Source organism: Pocillopora damicornis, chromosome 14 (assembly GCF_964200805.1).
Source record: "Pocillopora damicornis chromosome 14, jaPocDami1.2, whole genome shotgun sequence".
In the NCBI taxonomy this organism is placed as follows: Eukaryota; Metazoa; Cnidaria; class Anthozoa; order Scleractinia; family Pocilloporidae; genus Pocillopora; species Pocillopora damicornis.
In genome coordinates, this window is record NC_142683.1 from 651,461 (window position 1) to 675,442 (window position 23,982).

The 23,982-nt window shown below is 38.4% G+C and overlaps 3 protein-coding genes and 1 long non-coding RNA gene across 6 annotated transcripts; all 4 read left to right on the forward strand.

Moving 5' to 3' along the window:
• The first annotated feature begins 411 nt into the window (after nucleotides 1-411).
• Nucleotides 412-3,658, forward strand: LOC113671524 (uncharacterized). The gene is made up of 2 exons (XM_027187743.2): nucleotides 412-927; nucleotides 1,669-3,658. The coding sequence occupies exons 1-2, from the start codon at nucleotides 528-530 to the stop codon at nucleotides 2,361-2,363; spliced, it is 1,095 nt and encodes a 364-aa protein (XP_027043544.2). The 5' UTR covers nucleotides 412-527; the 3' UTR covers nucleotides 2,364-3,658.
• Nucleotides 3,659-3,666: 8 nt separating this feature from the next.
• Nucleotides 3,667-10,219, forward strand: LOC113671523 (uncharacterized). 2 transcript variants are annotated; one of them, XM_027187742.2, is made up of 2 exons: nucleotides 3,667-3,986; nucleotides 7,839-10,219. In XM_027187742.2, the coding sequence occupies exon 2, from the start codon at nucleotides 7,889-7,891 to the stop codon at nucleotides 9,020-9,022; it is 1,134 nt and encodes a 377-aa protein (XP_027043543.2). In that variant the 5' UTR covers nucleotides 3,667-3,986; nucleotides 7,839-7,888; the 3' UTR covers nucleotides 9,023-10,219. The 2 variants fall into 2 exon arrangements, with proteins under 2 accessions (XP_027043543.2, XP_089050253.1); XM_089194127.1 differs by lacking the exon at nucleotides 3,667-3,986 and adding an exon at nucleotides 6,929-7,156.
• Nucleotides 10,220-14,706: 4,487 nt separating this feature from the next.
• LOC113671565 (uncharacterized) lies at nucleotides 14,707-23,428 on the forward strand. The gene is made up of 7 exons (XM_027187798.2): nucleotides 14,707-14,996; nucleotides 17,426-17,665; nucleotides 18,327-18,473; nucleotides 19,238-19,468; nucleotides 19,587-19,736; nucleotides 20,214-20,444; nucleotides 23,227-23,428. Exons 1-7 carry the CDS (start codon nucleotides 14,927-14,929, stop codon nucleotides 23,382-23,384), a joined length of 1,227 nt encoding a protein of 408 aa, XP_027043599.2. The 5' UTR covers nucleotides 14,707-14,926; the 3' UTR covers nucleotides 23,385-23,428.
• LOC149033883 (uncharacterized) lies at nucleotides 20,655-22,041 on the forward strand. 2 transcript variants are annotated; one of them, XR_016182993.1, is made up of 3 exons: nucleotides 20,677-20,908; nucleotides 21,383-21,473; nucleotides 21,733-22,041. It is a non-coding gene; the product is annotated as an uncharacterized LOC149033883 (long non-coding RNA). The 2 variants fall into 2 exon arrangements; XR_016182992.1 differs by lacking the exon at nucleotides 21,383-21,473 and having other exon boundaries at nucleotides 20,655-20,908.
• Nucleotides 23,429-23,982: the final 554 nt, after the last annotated feature.

Here is a 23,982-nt window from a genome sequence, read left to right on the forward strand (position 1 = left end):
TTCTTCGCTAGCCCCCATTCCCTCCCCCATCCTAATATTTCGAGAGATATGTTCGGGTCTCCTCTCTGTGACATGCGCAGTCGTTGCTCGATCTCACGAGGTTCAGACACAAGTGAGAGGTCTCTGGCGACAACCAGTGGCAAAAAATGTCCCAGTAACTTGATTTGCAGTAGAAAAAACTCAAAAAAAATTGAAAGTAAGAAATTAGCACTTTTCCTAAGCCACCCCAAGAGAACCGGATTTATTTTGAGACTCAAAATTGTTTATCCGGCGTGCTTGTTTGTTTACCTGTGTGTTTTAAAACTCTATCAGTCCACGAACTTAGTTTGTATTGCCTTGTTTACTTTTAGCGACGATGAATGACCGTTTCCTAGTTACTGAGATCCTAGTTCAAAATATTTCTTTTAATACACGTTGAAAAATGGAAATCAGTTGAACAACTCGGTTCATCGACCAATGTTCTGTTGTTAAACTTCAAGTCAAGATGTTTCTGATAGCAGGAAAATCGAAGCAATGACGACAAGGGTATGGCTTCACGGTGTCATCTTTTTTGGACATTGTTTTTCTTGGTTATACTGGAAGGATTGTTTATAGGGACTATAACGAATTGGCCCTCGCTGTTTGAAGCACCAAACTCCAGAATAAAAGAAGCTCTCTATGTGAATTCACCTGAGGCGAGTGCAGCTTATATTTTTCAAAGAAGACGACCGGAAAACATCCTTCTATTTGTAGCTATTCTAACGCACGCGTCCCGTAAAGCAAGACGGGACGCCATTCGAGATACGTGGTTTACTGAGTGTAAACTTAGAACAGACGAGGTTTTTTGTGCGTTCTTTACTGACCAAGCGGGCTTGGAAAACGAAACGAAAAATGCTATTTTACAAGAACATGAAGAAAACAACGACCTGATTTTTCTTCAAGTCGAAGGTGAGTGGGTTGATTCGCTCATAAAATTTTTTTTTTTTTTATATATTAATTTTCCAGCAATACAACTGGCGATAGGCTGTACTTATAACTAGATTTTCATAAAATTCCTTGTTGAAAGAAATGGATGTTTAAATTATCATAACTCTGAACAGTACACTTTTGTGTACCTAATAATCCGGATAATCACTGACTTTTTTTGACATTCGAATTCTGACACGACGAAGCTATTGTTTTACAGAAATAAGGTTAAAGAAGATTTGAATTTTAAGAAGTGCGCGAAATCGAATTTTTGGAATTGCGCGAAAAATTGGTGCTCTATGCAAAATAAGAAATATATTTTCTGGCTGCGCTCAAATTTCTACACACGGGCTCTTTTCGTATGTCGCTGCTCTGTCAGCAAGGCCAATCTCTTACAAATGAATTAAGGAGATAAGTTTCTAAAGAAACTGTTGTGCTGTTGGGGTGTTACAAGATTATTTGGTTTTATCATTGATAATGTAAATTGTCTACCGTAGAGAGTTTCTGAAGCTGACGTTTTGAGCGTTAACTTTTCGTCAGAGCGAACTCTTTCAAAAGTTCTCCATAATATTTATTAGTTATTTTCATATTTACGTGAAGATGGGTTTGGAAATTGAAACTTTTCGACTTCAGACTTCGTTTTTGATCACGAAGAAATCTTTTGAATCGAATGAGTGCTCCTCTGAAAATTTCAATACAGTAATTGATCACTTTTGTTGACAGATAATTTAGCCTTCACCGAAAGATTGCTTCAGACAATGGAATGGGCATCAGAACGGCACAAGTTTGATTACTTTCTACGCATAGATGACGACCATTTCCTTTGCCTGGATCGACTTCTGTATGAATTAAATTTCCGTCCAAAGGAAGCACTGTACTGGGGATTTGTACATTGTAAACCAAAAATAGTCCGCGTGGACGAAGCTTGGCTTCTTCTCACGCACGACTTGATCGAAGAGATTCTTGAGAAGAGAAACAGTAGTCTTCTTTGCTCCCCCTACGGTGATCAGGCGGCAGCGTTATGGATGATGGAGAGCAAGAAGAATGTTACTTACTTCATGGACAACCAAAGAATTGTACACAAAAGCGCAGGAAAAGATCAGAGGTTTTTACTCGATAAGGACGTTTGCCAAAAATATTTGAGTCTTCATGGATCGTACCCCAGATCTATGAGACAATTGTGGCTGTCTTCTTATGTCTTGCGCAAGGAAACTTCACTGTCTGGTTCATATAATATCACTGAAATAGAACCGTTCGCAAAGTTGTGCCGCCATTCACCTGTTTTTGATTATATGGGGTTCTTCCCTGAGTATAGGTTCGAGCCCAAGCCCTGCTCGGGAAACCCGAAGTGGTCCATTTCTAAGAAACCCCATGTGGGCCGAGAAGAAGCTGGGGAAAGATACTCAAAGTATAAATAATGATAATGATGTAGTTATTTTGTCGCGAATTCGTTGAAAATCCGTATTGGACTGCAGAAGGGCGTGAAACAGAAGAGACGAATCTTAAAACCAAAACAAGAGAAAAATTTTTTTTTTCTCGCATCGAGGAGGTTTTGGGTATGAGACGATGGAACGAAATAGGGAGAATTTCACTTTATCAGTTAAAAAACTGCGGTAAAATTTTTGTATACTCTCATTATTGCTTTGCTCAACAAATTACTCGCGACGGAAATTAAAAGATTTCTCGTATTAGTCACTCATTACGAAAAGGTCACAGTTTCACAGATTCTATTCAGTCATTCAAGCTGTTCTTAATATGTATACCAATCATATTATCTTTTTCTTCATCTTTTGAAACGCTCAAATGTCCGCAATTTGTTGAGTGTACAACATGATTTAGGTGCAAATTCCTTTCTCTCCGACCCAAAGGAAGTACTTCGATGAAAATCAGACGCCTCAATTGCTCAATACCTCTGACGTTTACCGTGCGTGAACAAAATAAATTCCAGTGAACGCCGACGTTTATGAGTTTGTCAATCAAACATCTCTATGAGTGGGTTTAATCTGTATGCGGGCAGTTTATTATTCAATTACTTCCTATTTTCGTTGAGGGATCCTTTATTTATTCTGTTTCCTATAGAAGTTTATTCAGTCAGATTGTTTACTTTATTGTTAGGTGTTGAGCGGGAATGATGAATTAGAACTCTACATGACTTTACTTACAATGGACGAAACCGCGAAAATTCCGATGTGTTGTTGTCAACTTGTTGCGGTCATGCATCAAACCGCGAAAACTCGAACATTTAATGCTCTGCGCAGTAGAATAAAAACGCCTTAAAATTTAATAAGTTTACTTTAAGAATCAAAGCTTTTTGAAAAGTGTGGATTAGCGCTTAAGTGTAATCGGTCTTGGAAATAATTTTCTCTTCTCGGCTTGAAGCGCGGTCATAAAATTTCCCTTTGTGATGAAAATAGTAAATAGTTTCAGCTTTTTAATTCATGTAGTAATCGCTCAATTAAGATGAAGTTTTGTCAAAGGAAGCCAATAACAGAATCAGTGAAGGGAAAAGAAAAAAAGAGAAAAGAAAAAGTTACACGAATTATTCTCAAAGGCATTCAATTCCATGCTTTCAGAAGTTTTTCCCATTATAATCAGGCGGCCGCGTTGCAATCCAATCTAATTTACATCTGTATCTGTGTGTTAATTGTGTTACGCATTCTGCTAGTGGCCTATTCTAGAAAACAAAACAGCCCATAAATACACATACAATGTAGAATCTTTTGTTGTTTAATGTTTCGTAAAAAATGGATGGTGGTCATACCTCAGCGAGCGAGGGTCGTGTCTGCTTTTGTGCTTAAAAACTCATTTACGTTTCCTGAGAACACATGCCAGCGTCTCAAACTTTCTGAATTTCAAGAATCTCGGGTTAGAAATCGAAAGTCTGGCGACAATATCATGTTTGGCTCTACTACAGAAATGACATAAAGTAGCCGATGTGTCGTGTTTTAATAAGCTTAATCAAGAATTCTTGTATGTGATTACACCAGGCTTTTTACTCTGGGAGAGAAACGCGCGAGGCGTACGTTACATTTACCACGCAGGTAGGGATAATTTCTTAATATCTTATATATCAATGAATGATTTGTTAATGCTTTGATTGGTAAAGAAAGATCATTTCCCGAGAAAATCTGCCACGAACCCTCACAGCACAAAGGTAATTGTGCCCGCTACCATGTAGCTCAAAACTATGTTTACTCTATAAGAAGTACCTCTTAGCCTTGATGTTTTCCATTCGTTAGCAAGAAAGACGATGACATTTCTTAATCCGGAAAATGTTACTACTAAATAACGCGTTAAAACTTCGGGAAAAACCACTTCTACGGTCGATTCCTCCGCGCTTAAGACAAGTGCTGATCGTATCTGTGAGTGTTTGTGAATTCCACTGGTTCCCGAGTCAATATAAATCCACGATTAAGCGCATATCAGGAAGAGATAGACGTAAATGGTATGTTGTGGTCTCATGTAGTCTTACTTTGAACTGACCATTATCACAAATGTTCATACATTTACGTCCGAGCTGCTTAAAGCTTATTTTGAACTTACAAAAGGAAACAAAAGCACTGATACTTATCAGTAAAAGAAGCGCCAAACTGTTCCTCTTTCTTATTGATCAGTGGTGTTTAAAACAGCATTTCATATTGTTATGCTTCAATATTCAATATTCACGTGGCTGTGTAATGAAACATAACTGTTATAGCCCACATTTTGTATTCCTTTTAATGAAGGTTTCTCGCATTTATTCGAGATTCAAGCAATTTGTGAGAACTAGAAGTAAGGCGGGTTCAAAGTGTCATCTGTTTGAGTGCTCGTTACGACACCTGAGGCAATTTCTGTAGTGTCATATCTACGCCAAAGAATGCTAATAGATGGCTAATTGCTCTTTTGGACCCAAATGCAATGAAATTAATCACCGGTGACGGCTGTGTTGACAAAAGAAGTCTGCAAGTGTTGTTAAAAATAGCGGAACGCCAGCAGCAATATTGCTGTAGTTAATTTGTGATGCGACCTTCATGTAGAACGGGCCAGTGGTTTTGGACAGCGTCGTTTGGAGTTTCTCTTGAATTGTGACAAATTGCTACATTGTTAGCGCTCTTTAATTATTTTCAATTGAAATTTACGAACGTACTTGTGACAAGTAGAAACATTGGAAACAAACAAAAGAAAGGCGTGTTATTAAGCTCTTATGTAAACTACTTGAAGATATTGTGGTAAAAAATTGTTTCTATGGTTTCGTGTTGCTGTTACGAATAAACACTTGAGGACGGAAAAATAACTTCCAACTCCAAATTCTTGTTTTTCTTCCGGCTTGTTTATTTTGAAACGATATATCGTGGGGATTAAAAACAATTCGATCGATCTCTTGTCTTATGCGATTATGCACAAAGAAAAAAGAAACGAGATAAATCAATAATACGGAAGACTTTATTTAGGAAACGCTTATAGGTCCGCAAAGCGTACGCAAAACCTCTTGTCGCGACCACGATAGTGAACTTCACGGATTAATCAAATTATATCAAACACGATTTCGTGACCTCTCCTCCTGCTTGTTGACGTCACATAGCATAAGGCGTATACACAGCTGGATTTTTTTTAAGTTTGATATTTTAATCCATATTTGCTTTTTCACGCTTTGCCAAGGGTGAGATGCGATGGTGGATGAAAATACCCTACTGGGTGAGTTTTGACTCTTTTTCCGTGACGTAGAGGTCGTGAAATATTTGATTTCTAAGACAACATCTGTCGTGTTTAATTACGAGAGATAAGGCTGGTGTAATGATGTAATTTTGCCCCGGCTGCATTATCAGATATACGCTAATAGCATCACCCGCCCGCGTAAAGTTTCATTTAAATCACGCTTTTATTGAGGCGTAGAATATAATTACCTTAAATTAGAAAATCCTAAAATCGTGGTTAACTATGGCGATCGCAGGTCAAAAAGGAGAGACCAGCCCAAAAAGAGAACAAACGGGGTCTGGAATAGAGGGAATGGAATCGGTTTGAAAGTTCCACGTGAAATCTCATGAAAAAAATCTATCTGTAAAATTAAGTGAATTATTATGCTTTTTCATTTCTACCGATTTTTGTTCATTCAATAGTTTTATGGTAAGGTTGTCTGTAATTAATGTCCGGTAGAGTATCTGCAGGTCGGGGTCGGCCGATTGTCTTTCAGATCAAGTTTCTCTCATTTCGTAACACCGTTATCATTCTGGTTCTTTGGTCTGTTCAATTAAAGAAGGGAGTGAAAATAGTGATCATTGATACTTTCAGACAAGACTTTTTTTTTAACATTAATCAGGTTATTCAAAGAGGCAGCTAACGGTACTTATATGTCTCGTTATTCTGATACGTTTTAGCTCAATTAGAATTGGGTACCTCAAAATATCTCAAGAATATCCTTCAAGGGCTTTATGATGATATTGCTACTTATGGTTATGATGACAATTATAATAATAATAACGATAATAGTAATAATAACAATAATAATAGTTACAACTATGGTTTCGCATAAACAATGGATGATTTCAAAGTCTGTAGATTGTTCTTTCAGATTAAGGAATCTTTAAAGAGTTCGGGCGGAAGATTTTCGCAGTTTGCCCGGAAGCAGTACGGCCTTAATCTCCCCAAATATTTCTTGGTCATGTCTTGTTAGTGTTTCACACACTCTATTCAAAATGGTGCAAATGATGAAGACCCACACGCGCGAGGGAAAAGTCGTCCATATCGCGATTGATTCCTCTCGCGTGTGATTCTTAGATTATCGTCAGGCATTTTTTTAATTTTCGTTTATGCGTTTTTTTCAACACTTTTTCTGATTTGAGCCTTGTTGCCCTGTTTCGTAAATTTTTCCAATAAACTCTTGGTGCCAAAATTTCCCACATTAGTCATTACTGAAGTTGACAAAGGGTCAATACGTGACGTGTGTTTAAGCCTAAAATTAATACGTGACGGCGAATTTAAACAGAAGACAAGGTGAAATGTTCCCTTTTGAAATCATGACGCGTGAAATACCTTTCAAAGTATACGTGAAGAGTAAATAATTCTACAATTTGTACATGAAATGGGATCAGGATCCTTTCTTTGCTACCTCTAGTGCTGAGTCTAAGGCGAGTTGGTGAGTTGAGGAAGAAAACTCAATCGACTTTAACATTCAGAGGTGACGACGAAAATCAGCCTCCACCGATTACAGTGCATTGCTACTATTATTGTCGAGGTGAGAGGGGCGTCAAAGAAGTTCACTTTGAGTCCTCTTTGACGTATTCTTTGCCTCCTACAATGATCTATTCTTACCATAAGCCATCAATGAAAAAGTAATTAAACTCATCTCGCTGCGTCATCAAAGAAAATTAAGCAGTTTAGGTAATATATGATAGGACTATCTTCTGCCAGTCGTTGAAAAGTTGGTCGATCTAAAATAACAGTGTATAGTCTTTCGCACTCGTTAATAAAAAAATGTAGAACAACCTTAAACTGCGCTTTAAGTCAAGGTGTGTTGTCGGTCCAAGTTAGTGATTAACGAAACAAAAGACTTTTCAAGAGGTTTTCGTATTGATCTTTCCCATACAAGTATTTTCCATTTTTGGCGCGCAGACAAAGGACAGCAACAGTTGTCTGTGGAATATTGGCAAAGTAACTAAACAGTTCATATGCCAACGGTCGGAAACGCGCGGGTACTTTAACGAGAGCTCTTGAAAATGTTACTATTCTAAGAACTGCTGACGCAAATATTAGACTGGCCTGAGGTGGGCATGGAACCCCATATATACAAATGCGCGACTGGTGCAAGATGTCTCAGTTTATTCTTTGAGGGAAACAAGAGCAACGTGCAGCGCACTCAGGAAAGAAAGATTAATTTACAGAATCATTTATAATTGCTACAATGTTTATTATTACAGGAAAAATCGAGATTTTGAGTCTACTTCCAGCTCGTCGACGCAAAATCAAGATGGAGACCGACAACGCAGAAGAACTGAGTTATGTCAACAACGACGAAAGCTCATCGTTTTACAGCGAAAACGATGAGCAATATTCAGACGATGATTTTGGATCCGAATGCAGTTGTTCCACGTGTAGCACATGTTCCACATGTGAACTATGCGAGGAGGAACTAGCGGAGGAGGAGTTTGGGGACAGTTCTGACGAGGAAATGAGACACAATGTTCCCAGATGTGAACCTAATCTTCAATTTTGTAACAGCGACAGTGATAATACGGAAAAACAAATCCATGCGCTGAACAACGAGTTACAACGAACAACCAAAAACGGTTACAAGACCGATGAACAATATATCATCGAGAAGGTTACGAATGTTGTGGTCTTGAAAGCGGACGCATCTCAGTTTCAAAATGGAGGTTATATCACTGGGAAAGGTAAAACTCAGGAACTTCTTCTTGGAGGGAAACAGAGGAAGAAGAGAGTAACGTTTTTTGATTCCTCGTCATCATCGGATGTACAAGCCGAAGCCTTTTCTATCTCTAGTCTCTCTGACAGCAGTACAAGTGGTTGTTGCGCAGATTTTAACCAACATCTCCAAAATGGTGATAACTTTGATCACAAAACAATTTCAAGCGATCCAGTAAAGGAACATAGTAATGACCTCTCCGAAGGCGATTTGGACAGAGAATACCATCGCTTAAAAAGTGTTTTAAAAACGATCGATCCCTCAAAACTTCTTGGTGTCCTAAAACACAGCTTGAAAACTAAAGACTTGGAAACCATCAACGCCTTGGGAACTTTACTTCCTAAGAACAAGTTTACCGCTGACACTGTTCACTGTGTTCGCTGTCACAAAGAGTATGACCCTCACTTTGGCAGAAAAAGATGCACTCTCTACCACCCTGAGAAAGACGTTTGGAAAATTTCTCAAAATTCTCAAGGAGCTACCTTCAAGTGCGGCCTGTGTTCAAGTCTATTCACTTTGCAAGGAGCCTGTGACTATAAGCCAGGCACTGCGAGTGAAAAGAACTGTGGGATATGCTTTGAAGGTGTCCATACACCTGACCCTAATGAAGTTAGTTACCAGCCCTCTGGCGCAGCACAGTGTTGTGAAGACAAAGGTTGTATCGAATTTTACGTTTAGTGGAGTGCATAGTAACGATGCAAAACTTTTTTTGTGTCATATCATTAAGAATCCCACGAGTCGTTTTTCAATTTTCGGTATATCAAGAAAATGCAGGATAAAGGAAGGATACTTCATAGTATATAATAACACAGCGTTGCATAATTAGTTTACAGCCTGTTCTATATCAACACAATCAATTCAGAGTGTAACACCGTCAAATATACAACACCCTCTTTGTATCCTGATTGGCAGATTTTTTTCACAGCATAGTATAAAATACTTATTTAGATTTTGGCTTTACAGTAGTACCACTAACTATGGAAATGCCTCATTTTGACATACTGCTGAATTTCACGGTTGCTGGCAACAGTTATGGGGTTGTGATATCTCTTTACCTTTTTGTTTTGTTTTCTGTCAAAGATATCTTCCAGGCGAGAGCAGTTTTACAATACCCGCTGTAATTAGGTGGCAAAGACTGAAGTTATAACACCTGAAAAATCAGAGATTGTGTCAGGCTTTCAGTCAAAGAAAACAAGCAATAGAGTGGGCGCACGAAAAATGGCTGGCAGATGGACGCGGCAGCTGCGGTTGTCAAGAATGAAAACCAAATCTTTCGCGCTCCCACTCTTTCGCGCGTCTTTTTGACGGAGAACCTGGAACAGGCTAGAGCAACCTTCGTCTGGTTCAGCTGATGGCTTCAGCTGAGCCTGCGAACAGGCTCTCAATTGGTCGGCGACACTAGCGGCGAGGTCCACTTGTTTCGAGCTCGCTGGCGGTGTAAGCAGGAGTCCGCGAGTATTGTAGCTCGAAAATAAGAACCAGACTTCTCGAAGAGCTCTTGCACGCCCACCTTGCTCGCCGACTCTCGTTTGAGAGTAACAATGGGGTAAACCGTTAGCCGTAAACCGGCAAAAGAATTTAGTGGTCAGGCGAAATTTTCAGGTACAAATTTTAACCTTTAGTCGTAAAAAAAAAATAACTGTAAAAATTTCCTTTTGATCGCAACAGAAGTGCATCAACCGATTGACCGTTAGCCGTAAAAGAAATCACTCCATTGAGACCCTGTCATTTCTGTATGTTGTGAAAAGCGAGTGTAACATCGGAAGAACTTTAGAAACATCAATTATAATGAAAATTATAGTTATGACTAAAACAAATACTTGATGTTTGTAACAAATTGTGACAGTCATTATTAAAACCAAGAGTTTTTGTTTCCATCGCCATAGCTTTGTTTGTGTACAGACCACTTCAGAGTTATGACAAGCGAAGAAAGGCCACTCAAACCTCATATCGAGAGGCTATTTAAAGCAAATATTTTCCCGCGACCACGCTACTCCCACGCATTAAGAGATTCACCAGTACAGAGTTTATCGTGATTTCAGGGAACTAGCGATGTTCAGATTGTTTATATGTTCGCACCAGCCGTGTTCTATTACACAAACTTTTCGAATCATCAAGACTACGTGAAGTGCATGCACGAGTAGTTAGTACGTTTCTTTTTTCATGATATACTTACCAACAGTTCTTACCGACGTTTCTTTAACTTATTCGTCCTCCGGCGGTACAACCAACTCGAGACACTTTCCAACGGTTTGAAATCAAAGCAATTGTGACATACTGATCTAGATTTATTTTTTCGAAATATCTTTGAATTATCGCTTTTTTCAATTAATCTTTAAAAGCTTTAATTTCAAGGGTGTGAAGGGCGGAAATCCGTGCTTTACATTACTTTTAGAATTAGGCTACATACCATTGGTCTGCAGGACAGGACTTCAGTTCAAATTAAAGAATTGAAGATATTTAAGAATTAACGTTTTTTTTAATTCATTCAGGATTGAGAAGGGCGGAAATCCGTGCTCTACCTTACTCATAGAAATAAGGCTTAATAACATTTCTCTGCAGGAGCGGACTTCAGTTCAAATTCAAGATGTTTGAGAATTAGCATATTTAGCTTTAATTTCAAGGTTGCGAAGGGCGGAAATCCATACCTTGCTCATAGAGATAAGGCTAAGTTATTATTTCTCTGCATGAGTCGACTCCAGTTCGAATTGAAGGTACTAGAACAAAATCTCATTACATTTAATGTGATAACCGTCATGCTTCCAAGCAAGCTACTTCAAAATTAAAAAAAGCACAGGTATTCCTCATCAATCTTCGTTGATCTGTTTTTCTGTGCCATATATACCTTGAACTAAAGAGATAATCCTCGCAGGCGAGCAAAAAAGAAGCCCGAAAAAACATCAGGCTCAATAAGAGTCCAACCCATGCCTCTCGGACACAAGTTGAACACTACGACTAATTGAGTTATGAACCACACGTTTGGAGAGAGGCAAATTTTAGAAGGTTTTTTTTTCCCGTGGAGTGATCTGATCACAATTCTTACTGAAATAAAGTTCATTTGACCAGCGCATTTGACCTCAGGTCGAATGACATTTATTTAATTAAAAATTATGCTAAATACCTTGGATATACAATGCAGTAAAGGTATCAGAATGGTTTTCTAAGCAGGAACTCATTTTCCTATACCGGATCTTGGATAACGCACTCCAAAAATGAAATCCGGATTTCCACCGCAACAAAGTGAATTGCGATGTGCCCGTCACAAGATTTACCTCGAAAATCGATCCGTAAGAATAGAAGCTTTAGTTAAAATGCAAACCACGTCACAAGGAGTGGAATTTCTAAATTATTAATTACAAACTATATGTAGAAAATCTCTTTCGTTTTTCTAAATTTCAAGTAACAATTTTTCTCTCCCTCTCTCCCCTTCGTAATCTTTTTGTATTCACGCGCGGCGCGCGTGATTTCACAAATTAGCCAAAATCTCGTCAAGGAACTTTAACCTTGACATTGGAAAACTGACGTGGACACTTTTCGCGTACTTTTAGTTTAGTTTTCGCGGAGTTTTAATCAGTTGCTTTTGAGCTTTCGTCAGCGTAAATTTGTTACCTCTTTGTTTGGAATTTAAAGAAGTTTCGGAGTTTTTATTTTAGCCAAATGTTGTGGTTCATTTGACAAGTTTAATATATATTTTCTACGGAGTTTGGACTCTAGTCTCTTTTTTCGTAAATGGATTTTTTACACTATAAGTCACAGAGGCTACATCCTTTCTTTTAAGGTCATAGGGGTGGAGAGGGGGATGGGGAGGGGGGCGGGGAGGGGGGTGGGGAGGGGGGTTGGAGGATGTGGGTTGTGGGATGGTGGGAGAGGAGACGCAGGTCTAAGAAAGATGACAAAAACAACGAGGTTAGCTGACCACTTTCCGCCTTTGCACTTAAGGGGAGGCTACTCAGCCCTTTCTGTTTTAACCATTTAACTCCCTAAGTGACCAAGACAGAATTTCTCCTTATAATATTCATACAATGTCGAGCAGACAAGTGATGAGAATAAAGAAAAATATTAATTAGGGGTTTACTAGTTGATCCAATACCAAATTCTCCAAACTAACATCACAAGAACTAGGTGGCAGACAGTAAGGAGAATTACTAATGAGATCTTGGGAGTTGAAGGATTAAGGAAAGGTCACATACTGTCAATTCTGCTTCGGTCGGTGATCGATAGAAGATGTTAATCCCTCCTTTGAAGAATACACACCAATTGTGCGGTGTATAGTTGACAAACAGATTCCGTGTTGCCGTGCGTCTGTTTAGTCAACCCTTCGACGACCAAGATCTTATTGTCAATTCTCCTCTCTAGCTGTTACAGATTTCCTTGTAAATGAGTTACGAGAATTTGATGTTAGATGAGGATAACAAAAATCTAGCTGATAAGTTTGAACATTCTCATCACCTGTGCTGGATACTGTAGGGTTATTCTAGGGAGAAGTTACATGTTCATCTCTCCTGGGAGTTAAAGGATTAAGGATCATATGTGACGTCAACATGTATTTATTACGTCATATTATGACGTCATAATCAGAATAAAAAAAAGGGGCACACGAGGCACAGAGTAAACGACTGTGAATATTTGAAAGTCATATATTTGAACTGCAGATAAAGACATGAATATGAAAGCGATCTTCGCAGTAATGAACACTACTTGAGCATTAGTGGAAATAAGGCTACTATAACCAGCTCCCAGTTGGCTTGTTAGCTCGGTTGGTAGAGCACTGCACCGGTATCACAAGGGTCATGGGTTCAAATCCCGTACAGGCCTGAATTTTTTCAGACCTTATTTTCACTACCGGTCAAATAGTGTTCATTACTGCGAAGATCGCTTTCATATTAACGAGGCACTCAGTGTCACCAATGTTCCTACCACATTTTGAAGTCCTCTGGAATCTATTACTGGGGGACGTTATCGTACAGACCTATGACAACATGGAATTTATTTGTTTGATATGATCAAAAACAATAATGCCACGTCCTCATGCGTCTGTCCTACAATAGATCATAACAAGAACTTGCGTGCAATACTCAGCTTATCAGCCAGTGCTTGCGTGTAACATTCAGCTTAACATCTATAGCCATGGTCTCTAAAGTGTTAATTAGAAGATTTAGGTGTGTATTGTAATATTAAAATGCATTGTGTTGCAGCTAATGGGTTTGTCTGGAATTGAGGGAACGATGTCATGGTATGTTATGTAAATTTTCTTGACTTAATGGTGGTAAGTTCGTTGTGGGTTGAATTTGTAAGAGTTGTGATCGAATGTAAGTGGTTTTAACTTAACCAGGAATGCTACAAATACTGCGCCGTTTGAGTGCAGGCTCAGCTTCGTGTAAAAGCAAGGCCTGATTCTTGCATGACTACTATTTGCGGTTGCAGTACATGCCAGTCTCATCTAGTGTTTTACTGTATACATCCTAATAGAAAAATAGTAATCCTGAATTCCTTTTAAAATCAATAAAGATTAAAAATGACGCAGATAGTTTAAACAACTCGTGTCATAACAGGAAAAATAAATTGACACTTGCTTAGCCCAATATGCGCGGAGGACAATCATTAAAACAATTTAATTCTTTAACCATTAAACTGTTTGGGCTCAAAAGTAATTCTCCCTTTCGCCTGCTATATATTCCTTATGCATCAGTTGAGAGAATTTAGTGGTCTATCAGGACAACAGTCTCAGGCTGACATGTTGGTCTAATCTCATGACTCTCGGCTGGATAATATGTGGAAAATTATTTGGATGCATTGCGTGCAAAACAAAACTTGGCAATCAGGGGCAAAAAGGAAATTTCTATGAATCGATTTGACTTAGAAGACAAATTCTTTTTTGACGAAAAATTTGAATCCAACTATGAGAAGGTTATCGATGCATTCTTGACTTAAGGGAAAGTTTTCATGCAGAAACCTTCTTTAATATGTTAATTTTCAAACTTTCGGACTCTGGGACTTTAAAACGTAAATTACCATTAGCGCAGCTTTTTTTCTGCACGAAGAATATACACAGCCCACAATTTCTTTATTCGATCAGACGAAGAGCTGACGCTCGAAACCTCAGCATATCACGTTATCAACACAATTGATTGAACCAAATTATCGTGTAATATCTCTCACCGACACAGCACTGCAGTTTCTTTAGAATCTTACCCTCTTTACGTATTTATTTTTAGCCAATATAAATACGCGGTCATTTTGAAGAGATAGGAGTACAAGTTGTAGTTAAAAACACGCATTTTAATAACACCGCCCTCCCACTCTCGTAAATACCTTTCCGCCGAGCTTTTTCAATTATAGTTATGTTAATAGAGCTTGCGCGTGACAAATTTGTGTTTACATCTGTCGATAAAGTGCTTTGCTTTAAGTTATCCCTCCTCTAGGGAATAATCTGTTGCCAATTTGGAATTATTATTGACACGGTGCGGTGATGTTAATGAATTTTTCTTCCTGGGCGTATTAAATGCTAGGCTTACCTTCTCCCGAACCAGTATCAGGAAGGCTGTCGTATCTACAGGTTGAATTTCAATTTAGAGGTGCATTATGTTTCGGATCATGACGGCAGCTCGTTTTCTGTTGTCGCTTTTGGCTCTGATCCAGTTATGTCGTAAAGGTATTGTATATTTTTGTGTACACGCCGTATGTTTTTTTTAAATTAGTGATTAACATAGGCGTCTCTACCATTGAAAGTTTTATCATCTTTCACCCAGATCGAAAGCTGTTGAAGATTCTTAGCCTTGCTTCTTGGTAACAGCCAAAACAGTTCAACCGATAGATCAGCTGTTTTTATTGAGTGAAAGGAGTAGCTTGTTTAAACAAATTAAAACCTCTATCTCGACGAAATCTTCTTAGATATTAAAGGGACAGAATATTTTAAGCCATCCTCCAAAACAGCATTTAGAAGATAAATTCTTGAGCTCGAAACCCCAATAAAATATCTGATATTGAATCAATCAAAACATGTTTCGTTGTGTATTCTAGATAGGAAACCAAATTGACTGTTTGACTTTTCTCAAACCGTTCGACGTATACGCGTCGCATTCTAACTTATCGATGAGTAGTTACACAGTAAAATCAGTTTTCAGCTTTTTTTTTTATTGATACTTTGTAATAAAACAACAAGAGTTAAGAATTTTCATTATTTCATAAATGAGAAAGCTTCATCTTTCATGAAAAATTCTTCGCGTGGCGAGGAAAGGGACGATTCAACTTCACGATAATCGCTGCATTCGTCAAATTGAATTGTTCGGTGTTCTTTGTCGAATACCAATGTCACCCGGCAACAAAACTAAACATAAAGAAAGAAAGAAAAAAAGAAAGAAAGAAGAAAAGCTAAGAAAGAGAAGCGTCAAATATATTGCTTTTTGATTACATCATGAATTTCCGATAATCCCAAATATCTTTCTTTAAATTAAAATTTCCCCTGGGAACAGCCTAGCTCCTTGCAGAGTTATAGTTATTTCATTTCAACAGCTTTGCAGTGTTGGAACATTCCAAACGTGGAATCGACAGCATGCCTCTTAAAAAATTGTAATCATAACTCTTTGCGTGAAACAAAGATATTACTATAACTACAGTTTTTTCTTATCAGACACAGTTCTTAGTATTTCATATAACTCATTTATACATATTTCAGGATTGATTTAAAGTTTAATGTTTGAGAAAGTTACAGTTTTAATTAAAGATGGAAAGATTTTGGAGGAAAAAAGGTAGACTTATTTTTAAAAAGCGCTTAGCGATATTATTCGTCATACTTTGATCATTTAACGATGATTAACACAGCATTATTATCAGGAACAATGATTAAATTTCAACTTTCATTTCTTTTTGGAACCAACTGATTATCCTCAAGCCACTTAAACAGTCCTTTTGTAGAAGTGTTAATATATTTAGAAGAAAATATCTGATCGGCGGATTTTACCCAATTAAAGAAGATTATTTGAAAAAAATAGAATGAAATAAATTTATATTATATTACGACCACTAGGAAAAAAATTTCAAAATATCGATCGATTTTGCCTGTCGATCGATGATCAATGCGTTAATTTTAGTGTGCAATCGAAAGTATTTACACTGTCTATTTGGTTTCCTTTTCGATATAACTTGAAAGTCTAAAGTTTTCATGTGGATGCAAAAAATATCACGCAAAAAATTATGTCGGAATATTGCCATATTAGGAACAGACAATTGTTTACAAGTTGTTTGTTCTAAGAGGACCACATTTCCCCCTCGTAAACGCTATAATTTTGTTTCAAATGCCCACAGGCGCAACAAGATTAGCATTTGCTTTGTCTTCTCTGGCATTTAATTATTTGAGTTTTCTTTAGCATGACATTTCGTGTGATTTACTGACGTGTATTTTCGTACTTGCGCGTAATTTAATGGTTAAACCTTTCATCGGGATCAGTTTCATATTTGATTATAATTTCATTTCATGATTGAATTTGTTAACACAGCGCCTTTTATTGAATCCTATTCGTAAGTAATTATCTCCGGAAGCTTGCATTCAGAATTGCAAAGATCTAGATATCACAGGTCGAGAACTGAGCCAATTTTAATTTCGAGGTGATAAACCAAGTTATTAAAAAACTATGTAGGGGATTATACCAACGGAAAAAAATCTTTCTTCTAAACTAGTTGTATCTTTTGTGCACAGTATAGTGTAACTGATATGTTACAAGACCGCTCTTATTAAAGGAGGAGCTTCTGAGATACTGTTAGATTAGCATATTTAGAAAAAAAGGATTCGCGTTTTTCTTATTTCGTAGTGATTTTGGCTTTTCTTGTTCCATTAATCACCCAAGTGGAGGCGGTGTTATACAAATCACAACAGAGCATTTGCTTATAAGATAAGGGTGTGCAAATCAACGTTGCGTGAAACGTTTCAAACATGCGCGCTTAAAAACTTTGACTGTGATTGGACCAATGCGGTTGATATAATTTGTTCTTTGCGTGCATCTTCGTGAAGGAGATCTAAAATGCTGAAACCACAGTATGAAAACCCAAAGGAATATAACTTAGTCTTTTGTTTTCAACGTGTAGGCGAAGCATGGAAGTGCAGTAACTGTGAAGTTCCGTATAAGGCTCGTGGTTGCTATGGAGACAGCCCATCACGCGTATTTAAAGTACAAGTTGTTAACGAGCGAGACCCCTCAAGTAAAGTCTATGGAGGCCGTAGGATTGATTGGAGAAACTGGAATAGTTACATAGAGGGTTTTGCTTGTAGATGCGCTAAACTTGTCAAGGCAAGAGGATGGACTGTGTTTGGTTTGCAGTTTTATGGTAAGAGCATTTCAGATTTAAATTACAAAATATGTCATTTCATATACTAACACTACATTGTTATCAAGAAAGATATTGTGTACGGCTTTCAGACTGCTTCACGATTTATCATTGCTGGTAAAGACTACATACACGGAAAATTAACTCACTCAGAGGTCACCATGGTTTCAGCTGCTTAAAAAAATCCAAGAGCATGCTATTCATTACCCTTCTCCCTCCCCCATTGACTGAGAGTACTGCTACCCACACCCCCCTCTCCCAGAGGGCAAATGTAAGTCCATCGCAAGTTAACATTTACCCCTAGAAAGTGTTCCCAACAGTTAACTGATTCCTATGTCTACTCCTGTGTGGAAATAAGACTTGAACTGTCCGAGTACAATTCTAAATAATGAGTTTTTCTAATTTATTAGCTTTCGATCGACATCTTGCCTAGTCTAACAATGGCTGGAAATGTACACTAGAACTCAAAACTGTGTCAACCGAAGCGTGAACCTGGACATCATATTTCGATTCAAAGTCGAGATTTTCAGTCCAAGTTGGGTAACCTTTCATTACAACTCCCCGTAAAAAGCGCCATTTTATGGGGTGCTATATATTACATAGTAGTATCAGATTAATGAATTAATGATAAGTAATTAATAATCAATATGTCAATATTTAGGGGAATGCTGGAGTGGACCTGAAGGTTCTTATGACCTGGAGAGTATGACGCCGAACTCGACCTGTATCTCAAATGACTATAACGAGTGTGGCAAGTTAGACAGACACTGTGTTGGAGAACAATGGACTAACTTTGTGTTTGAACTTGGTGAGGAACTTCTGTTAGACTAAAATGAAAAGCTTTCTTTATTCATCAAGGCATTAAAAGCGTGTTTACATTTTAGGACTAATTACTGCCTCAAAGTAGAGCACGTATAAATTTCGTTTGTTTGTCTCCAAAACAAATTGAGGCGTTTTCTAGCAAGGAAGTTTTCTACTATGTTTTTACCACATCCTTTAACAAGAAACAAAGCGCGATTTATTGATATTTAAAGGGCCGGTGCGCACTGAGCTGGCAAAATGTGTTTGACTCCACCAAAAGTCTCGACAGAATTTGTCTCCTCAAAATTTTCTATTTGTTAATCGTAGGTGCACCAAAAAAGAGCGAAATACTTGTTAACCACAATTTCAATCACAAAGACGCACAAATTGAACAGTACTGAAAGACTTTCATTTAAAATGCGAATCAAATTTTTTTGATTGACGTTATTTTCTAAATCATGGCGCGTAAACTGGGAAATCTATCAGATTTTACGCCTGACTAAAATTTTTCTTGCTCCGAGGCAGGACGATGGCACCTTAGAACATTGGTAAGGCTTGAAAAAAATTTAATAGGAAAAAAATCACCGGGTGCACTTGTCTCAAGCCATTAATGACAGGTTTTTTACGCAAAGTAAACAAAGATTTGCCTGTGCGTCCAGGCTCTCAAGGAAGTCTCCGCAAGCATGCATCCTATATAGATGGAAGACGCGCCTACCGACGTCATCAAAATGAATTTCTGCATTCTGTAACTTTTTGTTTCCATATGTTTAGAACCCGACTGTGACTTAGATTTTGAGAGGATCGGCTGCTTCAAAGACAACAAGCAGAATCCGCGCCCTCTGCCTCAGTATCTAATGACAGACAGAGAGCGCAGACTAGAGATTTACAGTGGACAGTCTATAGATTGGAGGAACTGGGATGTTTATATGCCAAAATTTGTCTGTCGCTGCGCAGAGGCAGCTAAAAAGAAAGGCCACAATACGTTTGGAGTACAGTATTATGGTACGTAAGACTAACAAGCTTGTGTTCATAGGGCAGCCAAAAAAAATTGAAGTTAATGGTTACTCTGAAGGTCCAGTCTGTGAACATTGATTCATGTCGTAAAATTTGCTTCTTTTAGGAGAATGCTGGAGTGGTCCCGACTCAGAAAAAACATATAATAAGGTGGGCGTGTCGAAAAATTGTCAAGACAAGTGTTTTGAGAAATGCAAGCCCTTCGAAAAGTATTGCGCAGGGAAACACTTTGCCAATGCAGTCTATCGCCTTTCAGGTTAGTCAGGGTAATGATTCTATTAATGTGATATCTCTTTATAGCCACTCTTCATGGAGTGTCAAAGTGATCCACGATTACGATTGTTTTGCTTTACTTCGCTCTGTGATTGGTCGAAAAAGATCGCGTCACGCTTTCAACCAAACAGATGCACGCGACTTGGTCACCCACATTTCCCCGTGTTTTAGGCAGTTAGCTTGTATTTTTTAAGGTCCTATGGTCTTTTCGAAGTATTTGCTATCGCGCTGATTAGTCGTTGTGATAACTTTGCTTTTGGTTTTACGACACTCAATCGAAAAGCGCTCTTTATTCATAGCCAGTCACAATTACCTCCACAAAGTGAACAATCAGACGTTGTGACGGAAAGTCAAATAAGAAAAATGTCAGGTCGTTAAATAGAAAGCTTTCAAAATGACAAGGCAAAACCCACATCCGGGGATGTTCATCTCTTACACATCCGGGTTATTTTTTTTCCAGATGCCGGGTGCGAGATATCATATGAAGCTGTTGGTTGTTATGGTGAAGTCTCGTCCAATCGTGCTTTCACTAAAGAACTTGTGAATGAGGTGAAGCCCTTTAGTCGGGCATTTAACGGAGTAATCATGGAATTTGGGAACAACTGGGAGGAGGGTTTCAAGAAATTCCTATGCAGATGTGCGAGGGCAGCTCAGCTTAAACGGTACACCATGTTTGGTGTTCACGAACATGGTGAGTTTAGTTATTAAAGGGCATGTAAACCCAAAAATACATGTTTTTCTTATACTATGTAAAAAGTGGCGTAGAAAACGAATTTGAAATTAGTTTTGTCCAATTCGACTTATTTTAGGAGAAAATCGGCATTTTCGACTGAAATTCCATTTCCGGTAAAAACAATAGCGAGAAGTCGTGACGTAAGCGGTGGAACCAAAATATTGCGCAACACATACTCCCCAGTAGAACTGGTGTGGGAGTTCGCGTAAGTAGCGATAGTTCGGAAGATGTTTTTTCAGAAGATAGCGACTCGAATGCCTAAAGCTTAGTACATGACAGCGCTGGGGATAATCCAGAATCTTCAGGAGAGTCTGGGCCACGTCCTTAACAATATGAGCCGCGTAGGGTTCACCGAAGCGATCTGCACGAAGACAGTACAGAACATGTCGACAGCGATGCGACCGTCTCGGAAACCCAGACTGGTATTTAATTTACTTTGTGATTTATTTGTATTTAACATGAAAATGCAATAAAGCGAGGGTACAATCTAAAGGAATGCAACAGAATTTTTTTCAACTTGAGCTTCTGAAAGTGTTTTATATAAAATTATCAAAGGTGCGAGTGTGGAACTTGTCAACCAATGCCGACAACTCATGAAAGTGTTTGTTGTACGGAAATCGGGCAATTGTGGCAAAATGGCCTGAAACCCAGATAAGTTGTATCACTGAGCATCCAGGTTTTCAGTCAATTTGCCTCGATTTCTGGGTGCTGGAGATGGCCAAGTACGCGTACAGGCAGCAGCAAAGCACAGATAATCACACCGGAAACGACTAAGCTAAATATTTTCTGTTTCATCTGTTTTGTTACATTTTGAGATCGATTTACTTGAGTTGTTTCTGCCATTGATTTAATAATACAGTACTAGAGCTAGTTGTTTTTCGCTTCTTTCCTGACAGGAAATTTCGCTAAATTGCCTTCAGATAGCTTGTTCGTTGGTGTTGGGGATATCTCGGCAAACACTTTAGGGTCGCTGTGCTATCTTGTGCGGTAAACAATATCCTTCATCTCAGAAGCATTTCCATCGATAAACAAGTTGTATCATGTACATTTCCTTGTGTGGCCTTCATAATTATCCAACCCTGTTTGTGTTTGCTTCGATTTGAAATATTGAAAAGATAGTTTTGCAAGCTGAAATCAGGATCTTTTAAGTTGTACTCAAAATGATGAATATTGTCCTACTGACCTTTGAATGTATTTTCACTGCTGTGAAAACCGTGACACAAATTCTTCTGCTGTTTCTCTTCAGGGTTTCTCAAAGGAAGCACCAAGTGGGGCTGGCTTGGATTTTCTTATAGAACATAAGGGTTGATTATGGGATCCTGTATAGAATTCTTTGTATCGAACCGACAAAATTCCAGATCACGTTATTACACACTGATATCAACGAATTCTCTTTCTTTGATACGTGTTTCGAATTCAGGCAAAGGTTCAGACATGTCAGTGTCTTTTACGGGCTCAGCGCTGGCTCCCGAACAAATGGCTCCCCCATAATATTTCATTAGACGAGAAAAAAGATGTTTTTAGAGAACCAATAAAGCTATTGTTGTTTAATTAACGAAACGTTTTCATGTAAATCGATTTTGTACTTTCTCTGTTGACCTCTAACTTTTGAAGAGCTCAACTTCTTTCTCAGTTCGGTCGGCCACTTCCGAATCCTCGTCGTCTGCCGACTGTATGGGTCGTTTTTATACTTCCGAATAATTTGCTTCTGGTGAGGCCTGAATCGTCGGTACAGCACCAGGAAGAAAAATGACTGCTACAAACAACAGAACGTTCGAACGGCTCGACGAAATTGGCTATTTTCACTTGAACAAATTTCACAAATTGTCGCTTCAAATTTGCGTCATTTGGAAATATTTGCATTGTATGCCCCGTTTTGTTTGAATCAGTACAAAACTGGACGACACAACGCTTCACCATTACGAAAAAAATTGAATATATTGAAGCAAACTGTAAGTAAAAAAATCATGACGAGACCAGCAAACAACGGCTGTAGAGAAGACTCCTTCATGCCTCACGCGATTATAAAACGAGACTTTGGAGGGTCCACCCGTGACGTCACAGGAAAGATGGCGCCATTCAAGATGGCGAATGTTTCGAATTTGGAAGGGCTTTTACAAAGTGAAAATGGACTTTTGAGAATAAACGAATGGTACCGTTGGTGTACTTGATATATTTACAAAACATCTATGTGAAAAGAAAATGAACGTTTTTTGGGTTTACATGCCCTTTAAGCAAATACAGAAAAGTTCGTCAAATAATGAAAAGTATAGACGAAACTCAAACGATCTACCATCTCAAAACGTGTAAAATAAGGTATATGATATCAAGCGCGGGAAAGCATTTCGCAGGTGAAAAGTGTTAGCGTGGAAAACAAAAATGTTTTCCGCCGGAGAAGATTCTGGAAATTTCTAATTCTACAATCACTGAAAAGGCGGGAAAATCGTCGGAACGTTGACAAGACATTAAAAAAATTGGCATTCGGCGTCGCGCCTTAAAGGCGGGAAAATCCATAAGAACGACAGGACACGGAAAAAAATTAGCCAGCTGTACCAAACGCGGAAAGATTCCGCAAAATCGAGTCGTGTTATTTGACAAGCTTCTTTTTAGCCATTAACTGTGGTAACCTGCAAAACCATATTGTCACTTTCACCATTTTGTCAAAAAAGGACAACGAAAGGAATCACACACTGAGTTAAGCAATTAATTCGCCACTTTTTTTTTTATTTAATCTCTGTAGGAGAATGTTGGAGTGCCAGCGATGCTGATAAAAACTACGACAAGTATGGTGCATCCGACCAGTGTTTCCAGAACCTCAACCAAACTTGTACCGAGGGCTCCAGCTCCTGCGCCGGGGGCACAAATGCCAATTTTGTGTACAGGATTGTCTTGGCATAAAGCGTGATATGCTGCAATATCAATAAAGTGTTGAATAACAGCTATTTTCTTGTATATTGATGTAATTATTCTTATCAATGTAATGTTAGTTTTCGATAACCTTTTTTTTGCGCCAGAGCCACACGTTTTCACCTGCTGTTTCTCCGACCAACTAGGACTCAGGGAACGAGAATGTGATGTCATATAGAGACGCAAACCAGCTGCTTGCGACGTATCTAGCTCCTATGTAATAGGCTGTTTAAGTGTAGTTATAAACGATGCAAGTATCTGAGCAACTGCACACCTACTCCTTCCCTTAATAACAACACTCAACTGATAACAAGTCAGGACTAATGTACTTACAATGATTACGATAAATCGTTGTTACGGGAACCGCTGTGCGCCGAACGCTTGCATTCGACAGCCTTTCTATCGAATATCACGTAGCGATGCTCCCCAAAGCTAGTGCGAGATATTCAAAAGACGTTTTTTTTCTTTAGTTCGAGTGAAAAACAGAAACACAAAAAACTAAGCTAGCCTCTGCTACGTCCTTGAAAGAGTAAGGAATTGTTGAAAATCTTATAAAAATAGATTAAATCTTGTTAGAGTTGTGTTACGA